General features: G+C 37.1%; 1 protein-coding gene across 7 annotated transcripts in view; it reads left to right on the forward strand.

The window, feature by feature from the left end:
* The first annotated feature begins 468 nt into the window (after positions 1–468).
* Positions 469–17223, forward strand: part of Klhl5 (kelch like family member 5) — a 68043-nt gene continuing 51288 nt past the window's right edge. For 3 of the 7 annotated variants that reach the window (XM_071614216.1, XM_071614217.1, XM_027938688.2), the window contains exons 1-2: positions 5554–5642; positions 7338–7550. Coding sequence is in view for 2 of the 7 variants with exons in the window: in XM_027938671.2 (XP_027794472.1) it covers positions 5581–5642 (62 nt within the window). In the remaining 5 variants the exon portion in view is untranslated. Of the gene's footprint in view, positions 711–5529; positions 5643–7337; positions 7551–17223 lie in introns of those variants that run through there. The other 4 variants (XM_027938671.2, XM_027938680.2, XM_071614218.1 and 1 more) reach the window with 3 other exon arrangements.

Here is a 17223-nt window from a genome sequence, read left to right on the forward strand (position 1 = left end):
CTTCCAGCCCTGCAGAGGGACCTCTTTCTAAACTTCCACCCCCAGGAATTCCCCTTTCCCGGGTTTCAAGGGACCAGGAACAACCGGAATCTTTGTTAGGTCCGCCTCCCACTCCCCCGCCCCCCCGCCCGGCGGCCTGCCTTCACTAGAGTCCCGCCCAGCCTGACGTCCTCCCCCTCCCCCCAGCGAGCTCGGGTCGCTGCAGCTGGCGCCCTCCACTCCTCTCCCAGCTCCCCTCCTCCCCCTAACCCGCTCCAGCCGTCAGCCAGCGACCCCCGGGGTAAAAAGAAGCCGCCAATCCGCTGGCGACCGCGGCCTTTCCCCGCACGCAGCCCGGAGAGGGGGCGGGGCTCGGCGGGGGCGGGGCCTGGCGGGCGGGCGGGCGGGCGGGGGCGGGGCGGCAGCCGCCTGCCCCGCGCCGGGACTGACGGGTGAGCGGGTCCCCGACCCCCACCCACTCGCCCGTGCGCCGCCCCCTCCCCGGCCGCGCGAGGAGTTTGGCCCGGCCTGGCGCAGCCTGACGGAGGGGAGTGGCTCTCTCCGGGCCGGCCGGCGCCGGGGGTGAGGGTGCCGGGAAGGGGCTGGGGGCTCGCGAGGGGCCGTGCATCCCTCGGCTCGGCTCGCCGGCCCCCGCCCCCCGCCTGCTCTCCTCCTCGGGCCTGGCCCCCCCGCCCCGCCGTGACCCCCGGCCGCCCCGGGAGCCCGACGCGGTAAGTGCGACTTCTTCCTCGGCGTCGGGGAGGACCGGGCCCGCTCCCCGCCCCAACGCGACCCTAGCGCCGGCCCCGGCGGTCCGCAGCGCGCTCCGGGAGGCGGCCGGGAGGCACCGTGGCGCGGAGCGGGTGGGCCAGGCGGCGCCTCCCGGAGCCGCGCGCGGGACTCGAACCCTGGCCCGGCCTCGCCGCTGGTGCCCTGGACCCCCGGCCCGGGCCGCCCTGGAGTTGTTCAAAGTTCTCCACCCGGCGTTGGTGGCCCGCCGGTGAGGAGCGGACTGCAGTTCCCAACCACTGCTGCTTTTTCGGACAGTTACCACCAATAAAACAAACGAAAACGTTTCGGATTTTCCCCTTCATTGTTACCTGCAGACAGTCACACCTAAGTTTTTAAGTTTTCCCTTTATGTACTAGCCTCACCCCCGGGGGTGGAGAATGAGAAAGGAACTGTATTCTGATAGGACTCCCTGTGGTTGGTTGGAACTTGCATTTAGGCATTTATTTCAGTGCATATTCTGGAATTAGAAGCTGGAGGGAAAGTTTATCGTGTCAAAGAGTAAATCTTTACTGTCGTCTTTATTTTCGTTTCGTTTAATCCTGAAAAACATTCTCGAGGGTTGATACAGTCACAAAATCCACAAAGTACAAAAGGGATATTCAAAGCCTCTCTCCCCACCCAAGTTGGGCACCCGCACAATATTTCAATTTCCTGTATATCCCTTCAGAGATTATGTACTTGGGGATGCCTCTTCTGCTTCCTTTTAAAAGTGGAGTTGCTTTTATGAAATGCCTAGCAGATTTGCTGATGCGCAATAAATGTTAATTTTTCATAGAAAACAGTTTAATAAATCTGCCTTCCGCTCAGGAAACAGTTTAATTCGTCTTTTTTTTTTTTTTTAATTAGACTTGCTGGGAAAAAATAATTTTCTTTTGGCTGTAAGCATTTACAGGTTTGACTGCATAGTGAATGTGTGTGTTCTTTTGGTTTATCGGGACTTAAGTGAATACTTTCACATAAAGTCGAATACATTGACATTTTGGGGTAATGGGGCAGGGAAGAAGAAATCAATATATTGTAAGAGAGGTCTTAATATATATAAAATACAGTTCCAAAAATTCTCTGAAACAATTTATGTATAGTACAATAGGGACAAACAAGCTAAATGAGAAAATTGAGGTAGAGAGAGAAAAAAAAATACAAAATCAAGGGAAAAGATAATACCAAGCACATACTATGAGGACCTGTACTAGAAGTGAGTCAGTTCAGGTTTGGGGCTTGGTAGGAGCCTGGGGTCGGTGGGGGAACACAATACAAAGTAAACTTCAGTATGTTTCTAATTACAGCATTAAACCAGTTCTGCCTAAGCAAAGCATTTGCTAGTAATGAGCAATGAGAGGAGCATTTTCTCATAGGCCCTAATAAAAAAGGAGATGTGATGCAGTTGACAACATCTTTAAAGAAACAGTTTTGCACAAAAATATTTAATATAGGCCAATAATAGAACTCTAAGGATAAGTTCTCTGAAGGCGTTTGATTTATTCATAACCTTTAGAATGATCTGGACCAGGATTTCCTAAACCATGTTCTGGGGAGTGAAAAATCAATTGACCTCTTGAAATAAAATTCTGAGTTCAAATAAGTTTAAGATAGCCGGGTTAGACAGAGTCAGTTGTTTTTTACAACAGTTTTTTGAAAGGGTTTCAATGCTAGTGTTCAAGTTGACTCTTTAAAGAGGAATATATTTTATAACCATTTCCAAATTTAATGGATGGATTATCTATTCTTCACACAGTTCTTCATGAGTATTTCCTACAACTCAGATTTGATAAGAAGTGGAGAGCAGAAAGTGTGAAGTTAACCAGTATGATAAGGACACCACCAAAGTGAAGATAATCTAAAAAGCCAGAATTTTAATATATTTTGTATCAAAGAAAAAGGTTACTTTCCCCCTGAATTCTTTCATAATTCTTCATTGTTCTGCAAGTTGCCTGTTGGGCCAAATTGCCCTCTTAGATGTCTTTCTCTTCTATGCTTGAAAACACTGTGAATCAAAGTAGGTTTAAGCAAGTAGAAGTCTTTGGGGGAATGACTTCTTAGTTATTCTTGGAGGTGAATGTGTGATTGGCATGTTATTTTATCACAAACACTGTTTGTACTATTAATTTACTACCAACTTTTAAATTCTGTGATTGTAAAAGACCTTAGAAAGCATGGAACACAGTATAAAGAGAAAAGATTTAGAATCAGAAAATCTTGGATTGTGCTACTAATGTGCAGGATTGTTTTTGGCAAATTTGTGAACCTCTCTGAATTTGTTTCCTTATTTGTAAGACTGGAGTGATTACAGCACACAATTCATTTATGGAATAAATACTGAGAGCCTGCTAGGTACTGGGTATAGAAAAACAGGTTTAAGAATGCGAATGAAATAATGTGTCATGAATCCCTGTCTAAATTTATTCCAGAGGAGTAGAGATGGCAAGAGTTAGAGCAAAGAATAGCACCTTATCTAAATCTATCTGGTTCTTGAGTTTTAGACCACAAGTACAGAGAGGATGAGGATTTGTTTTAAAATTTTTGTCTGAATCCCTTCATTTTCTGTATTTGGATTATGAGTTTGGAGAATACGGGACAGATCTATACAAAAGTAATTTCTGAATGATATACCGCTATACAAAATGTTACCATTCTGAAAACAAAGAGAGGGCTAGAACTATTCATTTTCTTCACACCATTGTGAGAGAGATGTTTGATAAGTACTTCAGGCAAGGTATATATTATGCTGTAGGAATTAAAGACCCTCACATCCTACCGGTTTGAAACAACACAGATTTATTTCTGTCTTATGTCCAGTGAAGGGCTACACTAGAGCTTTCTGCTCCAGGTAGTCATTTGGAACCCCAGGATGTCAGGCTCCATCTCAACACAATTCTTCCACAGTTGTTAAGGGAAAAGGATGTGGTGAATGATTGTACATTGGCTCCAAAGGCTTCTACTTGAAAGTGAAAGGGTAACATGTCATTTCATTGGCCAGACAAATATATGACTACACCTAACTTCAACAAAGTGGGGAAATGCAATTTTACCATGCGCCCAGGAAGAGGAGAACCAAAATAGTCTATGAACAATTTTAATGAGTGCTTACTAGTCATTAAACTATGGGCTATGGGCTTCATAGTTCTAAGAGTTAACACAAACCTGTGGGGCATATCTATAATCCCATCTACTCAGGAATTTGAGGCAGGAGGATTGCTAGTTTGAGGCCAGCCTGGACAATTTAGCAAGACAAATAAAATAACAAATAAAAAGAGCTGGGAATGTACTCAGTGGCAGAGTGCCCCTGGGTTCAATAGCCAGTGCTGCAAACAACCCAAAACAAGAAGCTAAATAAGTTAAATCCAAATTACATTTTTGTATTCTGTTTAAGAAATAGGAAACAGTATTTCTTTGTGTATGTATGTGTGTGTTTAAACAGAATTATGCTAAGAATTATAAAGAACATCTTTTATGAAATTCTGTTGAAAACTCCACAATTAGATGTACTGTTTTGATCAAGTGAATTTCATTCTTTTTTAATTGTATATCTATTCACTAATTATTTGTTACATGCATATAAGGCACTGTGTTAGGTCCTGTGAGGATAAAAAGATGAATTAGGGAGTTCACAACTCTAATAGAAAATAGCTCTAATTTGAGTTCTCTCTCTCTTTCTCTTTAAAACAACATTAATAGAATTTTTCAGCATGTTAAAATCTGATAGAATCTCTGTGTGTGTGTGTGTGTGTGTGTGTATTATACTTTGTCCCCCTGCCCTGTTTTCGTCTAAAGATTATTTCCTGACAAGTTACATAAAAAACTACTTAAACTAGCTTAAGCAAAAAAGATTGTTGCATTAGAAAAGGAATATAGCTTTCTGTTTTCAAGGCAACTGACGTCAGTAACAGAAATTTAAGAGCTAGAGCTATTTTCTCATTCTCCAGTTCTATACACTTTCTTGACAGTACGTCTTTCTTCACATATGTGTCTTTGTTTTATTTCTCCATTCACTAATTTTTCTGTGTTTTGTTGTTACATGGGTGCTTTAACTAAGAGTTTACTCACTTGAAATTAGAGCCTTTGGCAATCCCAGCAAATCTAAAATTTTTGTAAGTGCCCCATCTTGGTTAGCCCTTAAGTTAACCACTATGAGTGTTTATAAATAATGGAGTTGGCCCTTATGTATAACAAATTAGGTATTTGGCAACTTTATAGTAAAGAAGGCAGTTCTAATAGCTTGCAATCAAAGCAATCTGAGATTAAAGAAATTTGAGATACTGTCAAAAGTTCTACACAATTAACATTAGCTTGCAAATTCTAGTGGGACAGACTGATAATGATAGGGTAAGAAGGGAGAACTGAAGCTGTCATATAGCAATTATATTCCCTCCCTAAACACTTGCAAATATCATCTCCACTGTAATCTTTTAATTCCTCTCTTTCTCTCCCAAGGTACAGGTGATAAATTGTGAAAACTTTGCAAGTCACCTGCTTTGATTGATATAGGACTCTCTTGCTTCTCCTCATAGCTAATAATGTAGAAAGAAGGGAGCACTTAATATGCTACTTTGCTCTTTTCTGTCATCCAAACTGATCTCCAAGACACTCTTAACTGGATATTTTTGCATTTTAACATACTATTACCATCTCTCTTCACCAACTTAATCTGTTTTTATTCTCAGTAAATTTCCATTCTTATTCTATTAGCTGTGTGTACTTAGCTTCTGTAGCAAAGTTCCCTTGCGTTCTTTACCTATTCGATATCTCCTTTCTTCCCAGTCTGAAAAGTATCCATAGCTTCACCTCAGCAGATGGCTGAAGGGATGAACTATGGGGAGGTGGTATATGATACCTGGAAGAGGGGATGCCCAGAAAAATAACAACAGAGGAAGGTGAGTAAAACTGTGTATAAGGGGCTGGGGTTGTGGCTCAGTGGGAGAGTATTCGCCTAGCGTGTGTGACGCCCTGGGTTCCATCCTTAGAACCACATAAAAATAAATAAATTTAAAAGAAGGTATTGTGTCCAACTACAACTAAAATAATTAAGTATTTTTTAAAAAATGTGTATGTGATCAAGTGGGATTTGTCAAAGATGTATGTTAGCTAAAGGAGCAAAGGGAAAGTGGGTAGGTTCCGACTGTAGTGGTTCTTAAATATCATTTTAAGATGTTCTTATACTATGCAATGTTCTTACTGCTATGCAGATGAAGGGGTCATCTTAGGTACAACCAAATGTTCAAAGTTAGAAAATTATAGGTTTGTTTACTCAGAAGCCTATCCAGTTGCCAGCAGAGCAGTCTCAGTGTTCCTAATTGGTGGGAGGGATCTTCTCAACAGTTCATGCAGGTGGCTCACAAACCATCTGGGTAGCATCTCAGAAGAAGCTCATCTTAGGTAGGTATAGGAGCTGCCTGGGATTAAAAAAAACTCATGTCTCAATATCATACAACTCTATAAACTTAGCTTCTATGATCCTTGAAAGGATGCTGATTAAAACAACCATCACAGGGAAGTCAAAGCTATAGTTTTCCTCATGAGGTATTTATAGTTACTGAGTTCCCATGCAAATTTACTAATCAGGGAGATCATTTTTACTATTAGCAATGTTGCCAAGTAATGTATTTAACGTATCTAATTCTGTGGATCGCTAGAGTAACAGAACTGAGAGGGTTAAATGAAGGTTAAATGCAGAAGAATTTTGTCAACTCTGCTTATATTTGTATTTTCCATAACCCCTTTTGTTTGGGAAGTAGTCAACAGTGTTTATTTTGCGTATTTTGATGTAGTGTGTTTTAACTTTTTATCACAGATAAAGTGTGAAGTAGAGTGAGAGGAGAGTAAGGCTTGAAAGTTAGGCAAGGACTATTAGATCATTAAAATCCTGGAATTCTATGCCAAAATTCTTGGCTTTTATTATCTTGTAGAAGATCAGAAACAAAAGAGTAAAAGTTTTGGGTAGAATAATGTAATCAAGAACTGAGGTTTAGTAAGGCACTTTGACTATGCTGTGGAGAGTGGATAAGACAGGATTTAGACTTAAGGCTGGTTGTTTTATTTCTACTTTTTTTTTTTTTAATATTGCCTTTCTTTGGGCAAGATATTTCTCTGATAAGCAAAAAGAAGTAATACTCAATTCTATGCTCTATAGGATTTTAGAATTGCTGGACAGGTTCTGCATGGTCTTTTGAAAGGGTCTGAACCAGTTTGTCCCTTACTTTATCATCTCCTTTCCCCAACAGAGGTTGAAAGAACTATCCTGAAGGGCGTCTTAAGAACGATGGATTTAACCTAACACTAGGAAATTCTAGCCTGCACTGATTTCCACTGATCTCTATTGTACTCACTAGCATGTCCCATTTTCCTTTTTGCTGGAGTTAAATTATGAGAGCAGTTTATTGGTGGCTTTTAAAAATCATTATTTTTTAGGTTTAGTTTAGGGCAAGCCAGGGAGTTTCTTTAAGGGTTAGCTGGTTTAATTAACATCTGTAATGATAAACCATTTCTAATTATAAGCTGTGTGAGAAATAGTTTTCACATTTTCTCCTCTGTATTTCTTATATTGCTCTTTACTGCCCTTTCCTTACCAGGCTTATGCTGTTATAATAAATATATTGTTTATAAAATCTGATTGGTCCAGCAGCAGAAACAAGTTGATCTATAATTTGATCATTATGTATTCAAAGACTCCAGGCCACTTTGATTGGTATATTTGTGCCTAGAGAGTACCAATTGATTACCTTTTCCACCTACATCACCATAAAGCTACGTGGAAGACAGAAATACTTCTGGATTTGATTCAGGTCAGTAAGATAAAATTATGGTTATCCAGACTATTTCTTTTTATGTCATATAAGACAGCTAGGTATCTTAGCATATGCCAAAGATAATGGATCAGGCAAAAATTTGGCATTGTTTTCCCACTGCCTTTTGATATTATCAGTGTCCATCCTTGTGCAACAGCAAATATATATTTATATTCATAAAATCTAAGGAGTGGTGGCAAGAAACTTTTCTTTCTTTACCAGTAACCAAACCAAAGGGCTTTTTATTTTTGCTTAAGATTGAACCCAGGAGGCTGGGGTTGTGTCTCAGTGGTAGAGTGCTCACCTACCAGGTGCGAGGCACTGGGTTCAATCCTCAGCACCACCTAAAAATAAGTAAAGGTAGTGTCTCTAACTTCAATAAAAAATATATATATATTAAAAAAAGAAAGAAAAAGAATGAACCCAGGGTTTTGTAAGTACCACACCCTGCCTGGCCAGCCCTATAGGGCTATTTTCAAAAGAAATCATTTTTTATAATCATAGTTATTAAAGTATCAATTCCAACAATGTTTTATAGATGAGCTAAGGGGGAAAGGCTCATTAATTTAGCCAATTTTTAAAAATGTTTCTTGTTTTACTACCAAATACTAGTGTACATATTTGAGGAATGAAAAAAGATACTTCTGATACTATGGTTTAGCACTGTGCTCTATAGGAAATAGTGATAAAAATCAGTATGGAGACAAGTGGGGGGGAAATATGTGAGGCACTTGTATTTGGTGAATAAATACCATTTGGGCATTAATTTCAACTATGATGAACTGAACAGTATTTTCTGATATAAGAAATGTAAGCCAGGCGTGGTGGTGCACACCTGTAATTGCAGCAGCTCTGGAGGCTGAGACGGGAGGATTGCGAGTTCAAAGGCAGCTTCAGCAAAAGCAAGGCACTAAGCAACTCAGTGAGACCCTGTCTCTAAATAAAATACAAAATAAGGCTGGGCATGTGGCTCAGTGGTCAAGTGCCTCTGAGTTCAATACCTGGTACATCCCACAAAAAAATTAATTTAAAAATGCAAACAATTATATTTAAATCTCATTAATCAACATAGGACTACATTAAATGAAGCTACATGAACATGTTCCTGATGATCCATAATCCTTAATACAAATATAAAACATTATTATTATTACATTATTGCAGGTGCAAAACATATTATCTAACAATCAACCCTTTTCTTGTAGTGACTCTGTGCAGAATTCCTTCTACCAACAAAGGACATCAGAAAAAGACAGTGGTGTTCAACATTCTTGTTTGTTGGTCCCAAATAGGGATCCTTTGAAACAAGTGACTTGCTTATCGTAATGTAAGCTAGCCAATCACAGAAATTAAAACATTAAATAAGTGGGACCTGTGGGCGCTAGGCAGGACTGGAATTTTCTAGTCAGCAAGCAAATGATAAACAGAAGCTAAAATTGCAGTTAGTTGACCACAGTCCCAGGTTCAAGCAGGTGCTAGACAGTCGCATTCTGAACTTGGGCAGGGGTCGGAAGGGATGAGAATCTATTTCAAAGTCATGCAGACCTACAAGTGCACTCAAACCCAGGATGTAGCTCATCATGACCACTGCTACATCCTGAGTAGGGTACAATTTGTGGGGTTCAAAGTACAGAAAAACAATTTTTATAAGAAAACAGCTTTCATTTCAGTTTCTCAGAAACAGTTCTTGTAACAGTTTTTTTTTTCTTTTTCTTTTTTAACAGAAGGCAGCAAAATGGAGTCTTAGGCCTGTCTGACAGTTCTTGCTTTATAATTGTCTTATCTTACTTATCAAAATCTTATAATATATATTTTTTACTAATCTATAACCTATAACTTACACTCTTATTGATTGTATTTATCAGTTCTTACCACAACATTAACCTTATAGAGAAGATACCAAATAAGTAATTTTAGTAAAATAATTGAGCTATCTGAACAAGTAGTTTGAATGCTGTGATCATATGGTAAGGGAACATAATTTAAAGGATAAAATTTACTTCACTTGCATTTTTCACCTTGATCGTACAGGTGTATATTACAGTGCTTTTACTTAATATACAAATAAATTAAATCTCTTTATTAGATGGCTTTTACCATGAAACCATATGTCATTTTCACTATATATTAGAGTTCTTGACTGCTAAAACTTCAGTTTACTATGAAGCTTACAAAGCTTAGTTTATTACAGCTGAATTTAAATTTGATGTGTTTATAATTTTAATTTGCTGATTAAACAAAAATAGTACATAATTATTTTTAACAAGTCAACTTAATATTGGGCTAGAAATCTTCCCCCCCACACACACACGGTGCTGGGAATTTGAACTACAGGCCTTGCATGCACTAGACAAGCGTTCTACCATTGAGCCACATCCCCAGCCCTGCATTAAAAATCTGAATTTTGGATTTCAAAGTATATTCTAAGTTTTCCTAATTACCAAAAAAAAAAAAAAATGGAACTGAGCTTGGGGGTACACACCTGTAATCCCAGCTACTTGGAAGACTGAATCAGGAGGATCATAAGTTTGAGGCTTATGATCATAAACTTAGGGCTATAAGTTTGAGACTTATTGAGACCACCCTGTCTTAAATATAAATGGCCAGGGATAATGCACTTGCCTAGTATGTGGGAATCCCTGGGTTCAATCCCCAGTACTAAAGAAAAAAAAAAGATGGTGCTAGGTGCCATGTGTTTATGGTAACTATGAAACTTTGAAAACAGTGCAAAAATAATCAATGTTAACAGCCCAGCATTTGTTTGCCCATACTTTTCTGATTTCTTAAATGGATTTATTTTTTAAAATATGATCTTGATTCTGCTCTAGGCCCCTATTTCTAGTGTTAGATATATCATTAAAACTAAGTTTGTCCAGAACAGCATGCAATATCCCTGAAATTCTATCCTTATTAATTTATTTATGTTATTGTTACTATTCTTCCACACACTCAGGTTTGAACAGATACCATCATCTTCATCATTCTTCCTGTCATTTGCCACAGGCATACCATAAGGTCTGTCTCTAATATTTTTTACATTCATTTCCCTTTCAGATCTTATTGCTTCTAGGCAAGTTTAAACAGTACCTCTTACATTGTAAAATTTTCCAACTGTTTTCCCTACTGAAAATCATATTCACCAATGCCAAATTCATCTTCTTAAGTATACCTCTACATCCTCCCTTCAGGAGCCTCTTCCTCACCCAAGGAAAGAGTACTTGTCCTTGACAATTCAGTTAGCATTTTATTCAAGACCTTCTTTTTTTTTTTTAAGAGATAGAAAGAGAATATTTTAATATTTATTTTTTAGCTTTCGGCGGACACAACATCTTTGTTTGTATATGGTGCTGAGGATCGAACCCGGGCCGCACGCATGCCAGGCAAGCGTGCTACCACTTGAGCCACATCCCCAGCCCTCAAGACCTTCTTTTGCTTAATTTTAAGATATTTCAAGTCAAGGTCTCTGCCATTAATTTACTCATTTATTTCGTCTTATTTAAATTCAGTAATATGTAAATATCATGGACTACACAAAGTTTTAGGGATATATAGTAGTCCCTGCCCTGACAGATTTCATCTTTGTTTTCTGTGTAGAGAATGGCTCTTTGTTGGATTTATATAAATATAGGATTTTTAAAATTTCATAACACTTTTATGAGTTTGAAAAAGAGTACAGATTATCTAGTGTATTTCTAGAATTAAAGTCAAGGTTTAAAAAAGCAAATCTCAAATCTTTTCTATCTGGGTAAATAATTTCTGCCATCATACATTTTTAAGTGTTAAGTGGGATATAGTTGAGAAAAAAATTTAGGGAGTGAGTCCTAAATTAGTTAGTATAGTAAAATTAGTTCTGAATGTTTCCTTTTATATTTTTATTTATATTATTTACACTTAAAACTATAGAAATAGATTTATTAAAATTGATTACTTTTAGCACTGGCATGTAGCTTAGTGATAGAGTGCTTGCGTAGCATGCATAAAGCCCAAACCAAAATAAAAACCATGTGAAGAGAGATTTGAATAATGATTATTACCTATATAAATTAGCTACTAGATAGCTATGGTTTAAATTATTCAGTGACTTGATAGCTTCTCCCCACCACACTTCTGTGCTGGGGGTGGAACCCAGAGCTTCATGCATGCTAGGCAAGCAATCCACCACTGAGCTACATCCCCAGCCTGATGTTTTTTTCTCCCCTACCTTAAACAGGTAAAAGAATAAATACATAACATTTATTACATTCCCAAGGCATTGTAATATAGATTCCAAAGCCATAGCTTTAAAAGTCACACAGTTGAAGTGTGCTTATCTGCCCTCTGTCTCAAAGACGTTTCATTGTTTCTACTGTATTACTGAATAGTGTGTCATGTTTCAGATTCACAAACTAACATTTGAGCAGATATGAAGCAAAAATTTTAGGTGAGTCCCTTAATTACATTTTGAAAATGTGTTCATAATTGACACTTATATGTGAGCATTTGTATCTCAAATTTCACTTGAAGTAAAGCAAAGTTATTAAAACAAAAAGGTACAGAATATAATTTTATAATCAGTTTTAAGAAAGTGTGTGTCAGTTTGAAAAGACAACTGCTATTTAGCCATTGGTTTTTGAAGTGATAGAATTTTATATCTTAAGAATGAAATATAAAAAATAAATTCTTGGAATAACATGATTTTACTCAAGTTGAAAAAATATTAAGAAGATTTTTGTCACCGGAGGTAAACGCTTTCTTTTTCTTCTCTCTACTCCCTGCCCCTCAACACACACACTGGGAATTGAACCTGGGGGCTCTACCACTGAACTTGCAGTCCTCCTTCTTCAGCCTCCCCAGTAGCTGGGATTTCAGCTGTGTACCATCATGCCTAACTCACTAATAACTTTTGAAATATTTGGTTTTTAATTTATTTTATAATTTAAAAATATACAGTATGTTTATAATACACCAGTTAAACAACAATAAATAAGCCGGGCGCAGTGTCACACGCCTGTAAACCCAGCAGCTGCTTGGGTGGCTGAAACAGGAAGATTGTGAGTTCAAAACCAGCCTCAGCAACAGCAAAGTGATAAGCAACTCAGTAAGACCCTGTCTCTAAATAAAATTCAAAATAGGGTTGGGATGTGGCTCAGTGGTCAAGTACCCCTGAGTTCAATTCCTGATACCAAAAAAAAAAAAAAAACCCCACGAAACAATAAATAAATAACTAGAAGGAGGACCAGTAGAGTAGAGGAAAGGAAATAGGGGAAGGGAGGAGGAAAAGGAAAGTAGAAATATTAGGGATTGAAATGGACCAAATGATATTATATACATATATGAGTGAACCCCAGTATTATGGTTTTTTTTAATTTATTTATTTTAGTTTTTAATGGACCTTTATTTTATTTATTTATATGCAATGTTGAGGATCAAACCCAGTGCCTCACACATGCTAGGCAAGCACTCTACCGCTGAGCCACAACCTCAGCCCAACACTATTATGTATTAACTATAATGAACTGATAAAAACATTTTTTAAACAAAGAAGCTTAACTCTGGCAATAAAACAAAAAACCTTGAAATTTTATCAGAAGTAGATGTCATTAATGGTAAAATTCACAAGGATGTGAATATTAAATCTTTATATTAATAATTTAAGTTTTACATTAAAATAATCTTCATGAATAATATTTATAATAGTAATAATTAATCTTTACATTAATAAATCAGACATGCTTTAAAAATACATGGTATAACTACTTACATTTTGTTATTGCTCTTAAAATTGTTGGATTCATTCATTATTGGAGAACCACTTATGGAGCATGTATTTGCCAGGTACTATTCTAAGTGCTAAAATTACAGTGATGAACCTAAACAAAGTTGTACTGCAGTTTACTCTGTAGTGAGTTTAAAGAAAGTAAGCAAATAAATATTCTAGCTAGTAGTAAGTGCTATGAAAGATTTAAGAGGGTCAGGAGGACAGAGAATGATAAGGGCCCTAAATTATATAGATAAGTTAGTGAAGATCATATATTTTACATAACATTGTAATGATTTTATATATATATATATATATATATATATATATATATATATATATATATATGTATATATATATATTGATCTTCTATAAATAATTGCCCTAGTCAGGCATACTGGTGCATGCCTATTTGAGGCAAGAGGATTGCAAGTTCAAGGCCAGCCTTAGCAACTTAACAAGACTGTAAGCTTAGCAAGATCCTGTCTCAAAATTAAAAAATTAAATAAAAGAACTGGGGATGTGCCTCAGTGGTAAAATGCCCCTAGGTTCAATCCCCAATACCTAAATAAATAAATAAATAAATAGTTCAAGGAAGTACTTATCAGAGCTGGATTAATATTTGGCTGAACAATTTTATATCTTTTTGGCAAAAGTTTGATGGGACAGAAGAAAAGTATTATTTAAATAATAACTTCATGCCATAAAACATTAATTCTTAAGTTTACTACATATTTTTCATAAAGAGAATATCAGAAATATTTTGAAAAATCAAGAAGATAGTAGGAAAAAAAGTAAGAGACCTAAACATCCACTTCATAGAGGACATACAAATAATCAATAAACATGAAAAAAATTGCTCAACTTCATCATAATCAAGGAAATATAAAAGAAAACTAAAAGGAATACCACTACTCACCCAAAAGAATGATTAAAATTAAAGAGCTCAACAGTACCAGTGTGACTGGAATTCTCATGTGCTGCTTGTAGAAGTGTAAATTGTTGACAATAGTCGAATATAACATATGTATACCTTATGTTCCAGCAGTTTACTTCTATACACACACACACATAAATGCATATATACGTGCAACAGACAACATGTATAAGAATATTTATATAGCAACATTATTTGCAAAAGCTTAAAACTAGGAATCACTCAAATGATTGTTAGCAACAGAATGGATTTTGATGATTGTGTATTTAAACAGTGAAATACTATATAACCATAAAAATTAATCATCAGCTGCTACAGACAACAGATTGTGTGTGTGTGTGTTGTGCTGGGAATTGAACCCAGAGCTTCACACATGCTAGGCAAGTACTCTATTATTGGGATATACTCTCAGCTGCAGACAACAAATTAATTCCAAAACAGTGGTGAACAAAAGAGTACACGGGGTGAATTTCAAAAACAGGTAAAATGAATTTATGATAAGCATGTTGGTTACCTTTGGGGAGGGGCATGAAAAAGCCTTTTTGAGTGCTGGTAATCATAATCTTTTCTAAGCCTGGATGATTATATGATATGACTGACTCATAATTCTTTAAGCCTCCAGTTATAATTCGCATACTATTCTATTATGTATCAAACTTCTAATTTTAAAATATTTTGAAAGGTACAGGCACTAGTTAATATTCATTTGGAGAACAAATTAAAGTATTTTCAAAATACAAGAACACAGAGTGAATATCTCTAATACACAGAAAGCTTCTACTTGGTTCTAAAGAAAAGTTGAATAGACCAAGAGAAAGACAGGCAAAAAAAATATATAAGTAGATAGCTCAGAAATGGCCAGTAAACCTACAAAAATATGCTCCAATTCAGTAATCATCTGGAATTAAAAGAATTATAATACTCATTGTTAACTGTCAGGCCTATGAAAATAGATGAGAAGGGTGCGCTCACTTATGTTTGAAATGTGAATTTTAGGGAAGGTAAACTAACTATTCAAATTTAAAATACACATACCTCAATCCAGCAGTCATACTTCTGGGAATAAATTTCATCAGCACAAAAGCTTCACAAGGATGTCTATTTCAATGTTACTGTAATAGCTAGCAATCAAACAAACACTTGAAATCAACCCAAATGGTTATAGCAAGAGATAGTTCAATGAATTGTTCTAAAATTATGAAATATCATACAACTATTAAAGAGGTTATTAAATTACATTTCTGTGTATATATATAAAATTAGGTGAGAAAAGCAAAATGCCAAAATGATATATATAGTATGAGCTCTCTTATACCAATTATCAAAATCATATAAAGGAATATGTAGGTTTTATATGATTTTATAAACATGGAGAGAGCTGTGAAAGGTTGCATACTAATCTGTCTACATTGATTACTGGGAATAATTAGTGGAGGAGGATTGATAAATAAAGGTAGAACTGAACAAGCATACAGTGAGTCTACTCATGTGAATGGCTTTGTGTGTGTGTGTGTGTGTGTGTGTGTGCGCGCGCGCGCGTGCGTATACAGCTAAACCCATGATCATGACAGCAGGATCCTGCTATCAACCTATTTCAATGGTTGATCTCCCACTGCAGTCCACTCAGAACATCTACTACATTAAAGAGTTATATATTCAATGTATATCTGAAAACTTGATGAAAAAAGTATATTTGGACCCTCTTGAGAATGGGGACATGGTTTAACATTATAGCATTCATGTCTAAATTTTTTCTAATAGAGAGTTATGATGAGAAATGTCTCACATTTCAAGTTAAGGTTTCAGTGAGTCAACCAACCAACCAGTTAAAATTACTCTAGCTATTAGAATTAGCATTTATTGTAATTAGAATCTCTCACACTGGTAATGTGCTCTCATATTGATCAATTAAATCCAATTTAAAATTTATTTCTAAAACCTCATGCCGCATGCCTGTAATCCCAGCTACTTGGGAGGCTGAGACAGGAGGATCACAAGTTCAAGGTCCTAGCAACTTAGTGAGGCCTTTCTGAAAATAAAAAATAAAAAGGGATATGGATGTAGCTCAAACATAAAGCACCCCTGGTTTCAATCCCTGGTACCAAAAACCAAAACAAACAAAAACCCCATATATTAAAATGAATTCTTTTTTAATAGACACTTAATTATCCTTTGTTAGAGTATAAGTTTTAAACTTACTAAAAGCAGGATATGTTAGTGATTCATTTGTCTCGATGCCTCATAGGTATAAATACATGGCAAATACTTATTCGAATGACTAAGGTAAAGATGACAAGATCATTATGTGCTATTACAGTGAGAGTTGTTCTTTGTATCAGTCTATACCATGCATTGCAATGCCCACTCAGTGCCTGTAGCACTCTGCATTCACTCATCTAAAACCTACCCTTCCCCCAGTTTCCAGAAGCCTTTGTGGTGGGAGGGAGTGGTGCTACCATTGTTGAGAAGGAAAGGCTAGAATGTTTGAAGATGTGTTTATAAGGGTGGCAGTGACGGAGCTATACCTCGAAGGATAAGGAGGATTTTAAAACCAGAGAAACTGGGAACAAACAGTGTTGTTAAAGAGGGAGTAACATAATGTAGACTGACTGATGAAGTGGTGGACAATAGCCTGTGTTGGATAATAGTTAGAAAGAAAGAGTGGAGTGAGAAATAAAAGTGGAGTGGAGTTTTAAGGGTTTTGATAGGAAGGAGCCTGACTGGTGAGAAGAGAAAACTGTCATTTCACTCCCTCATGCATCCTGCATACTACCACCAAGTTAATTTTCTAAAATATCACCCTATTCAACAGACCACTTATAACACCTTTACTTTGTGCCCAAGGCTTTTTATTGTGTCAGATTCATTAAGTTTATCTCCTATACGTAAAATTAATTAGGTATGGCTGACTGGCTGATCAAACTGATATTTCCCCTCCTTCCTCGTCAACATGCTCATTTCATGCTTTTATTAATCTCTTTCTTACTTTATATAAA

The sequence above is a fragment of the Marmota flaviventris genome, chromosome 7 (assembly GCF_047511675.1).
Source record: "Marmota flaviventris isolate mMarFla1 chromosome 7, mMarFla1.hap1, whole genome shotgun sequence".
NCBI lineage: Eukaryota > Metazoa > Chordata > Mammalia > Rodentia > Sciuridae > Marmota > Marmota flaviventris.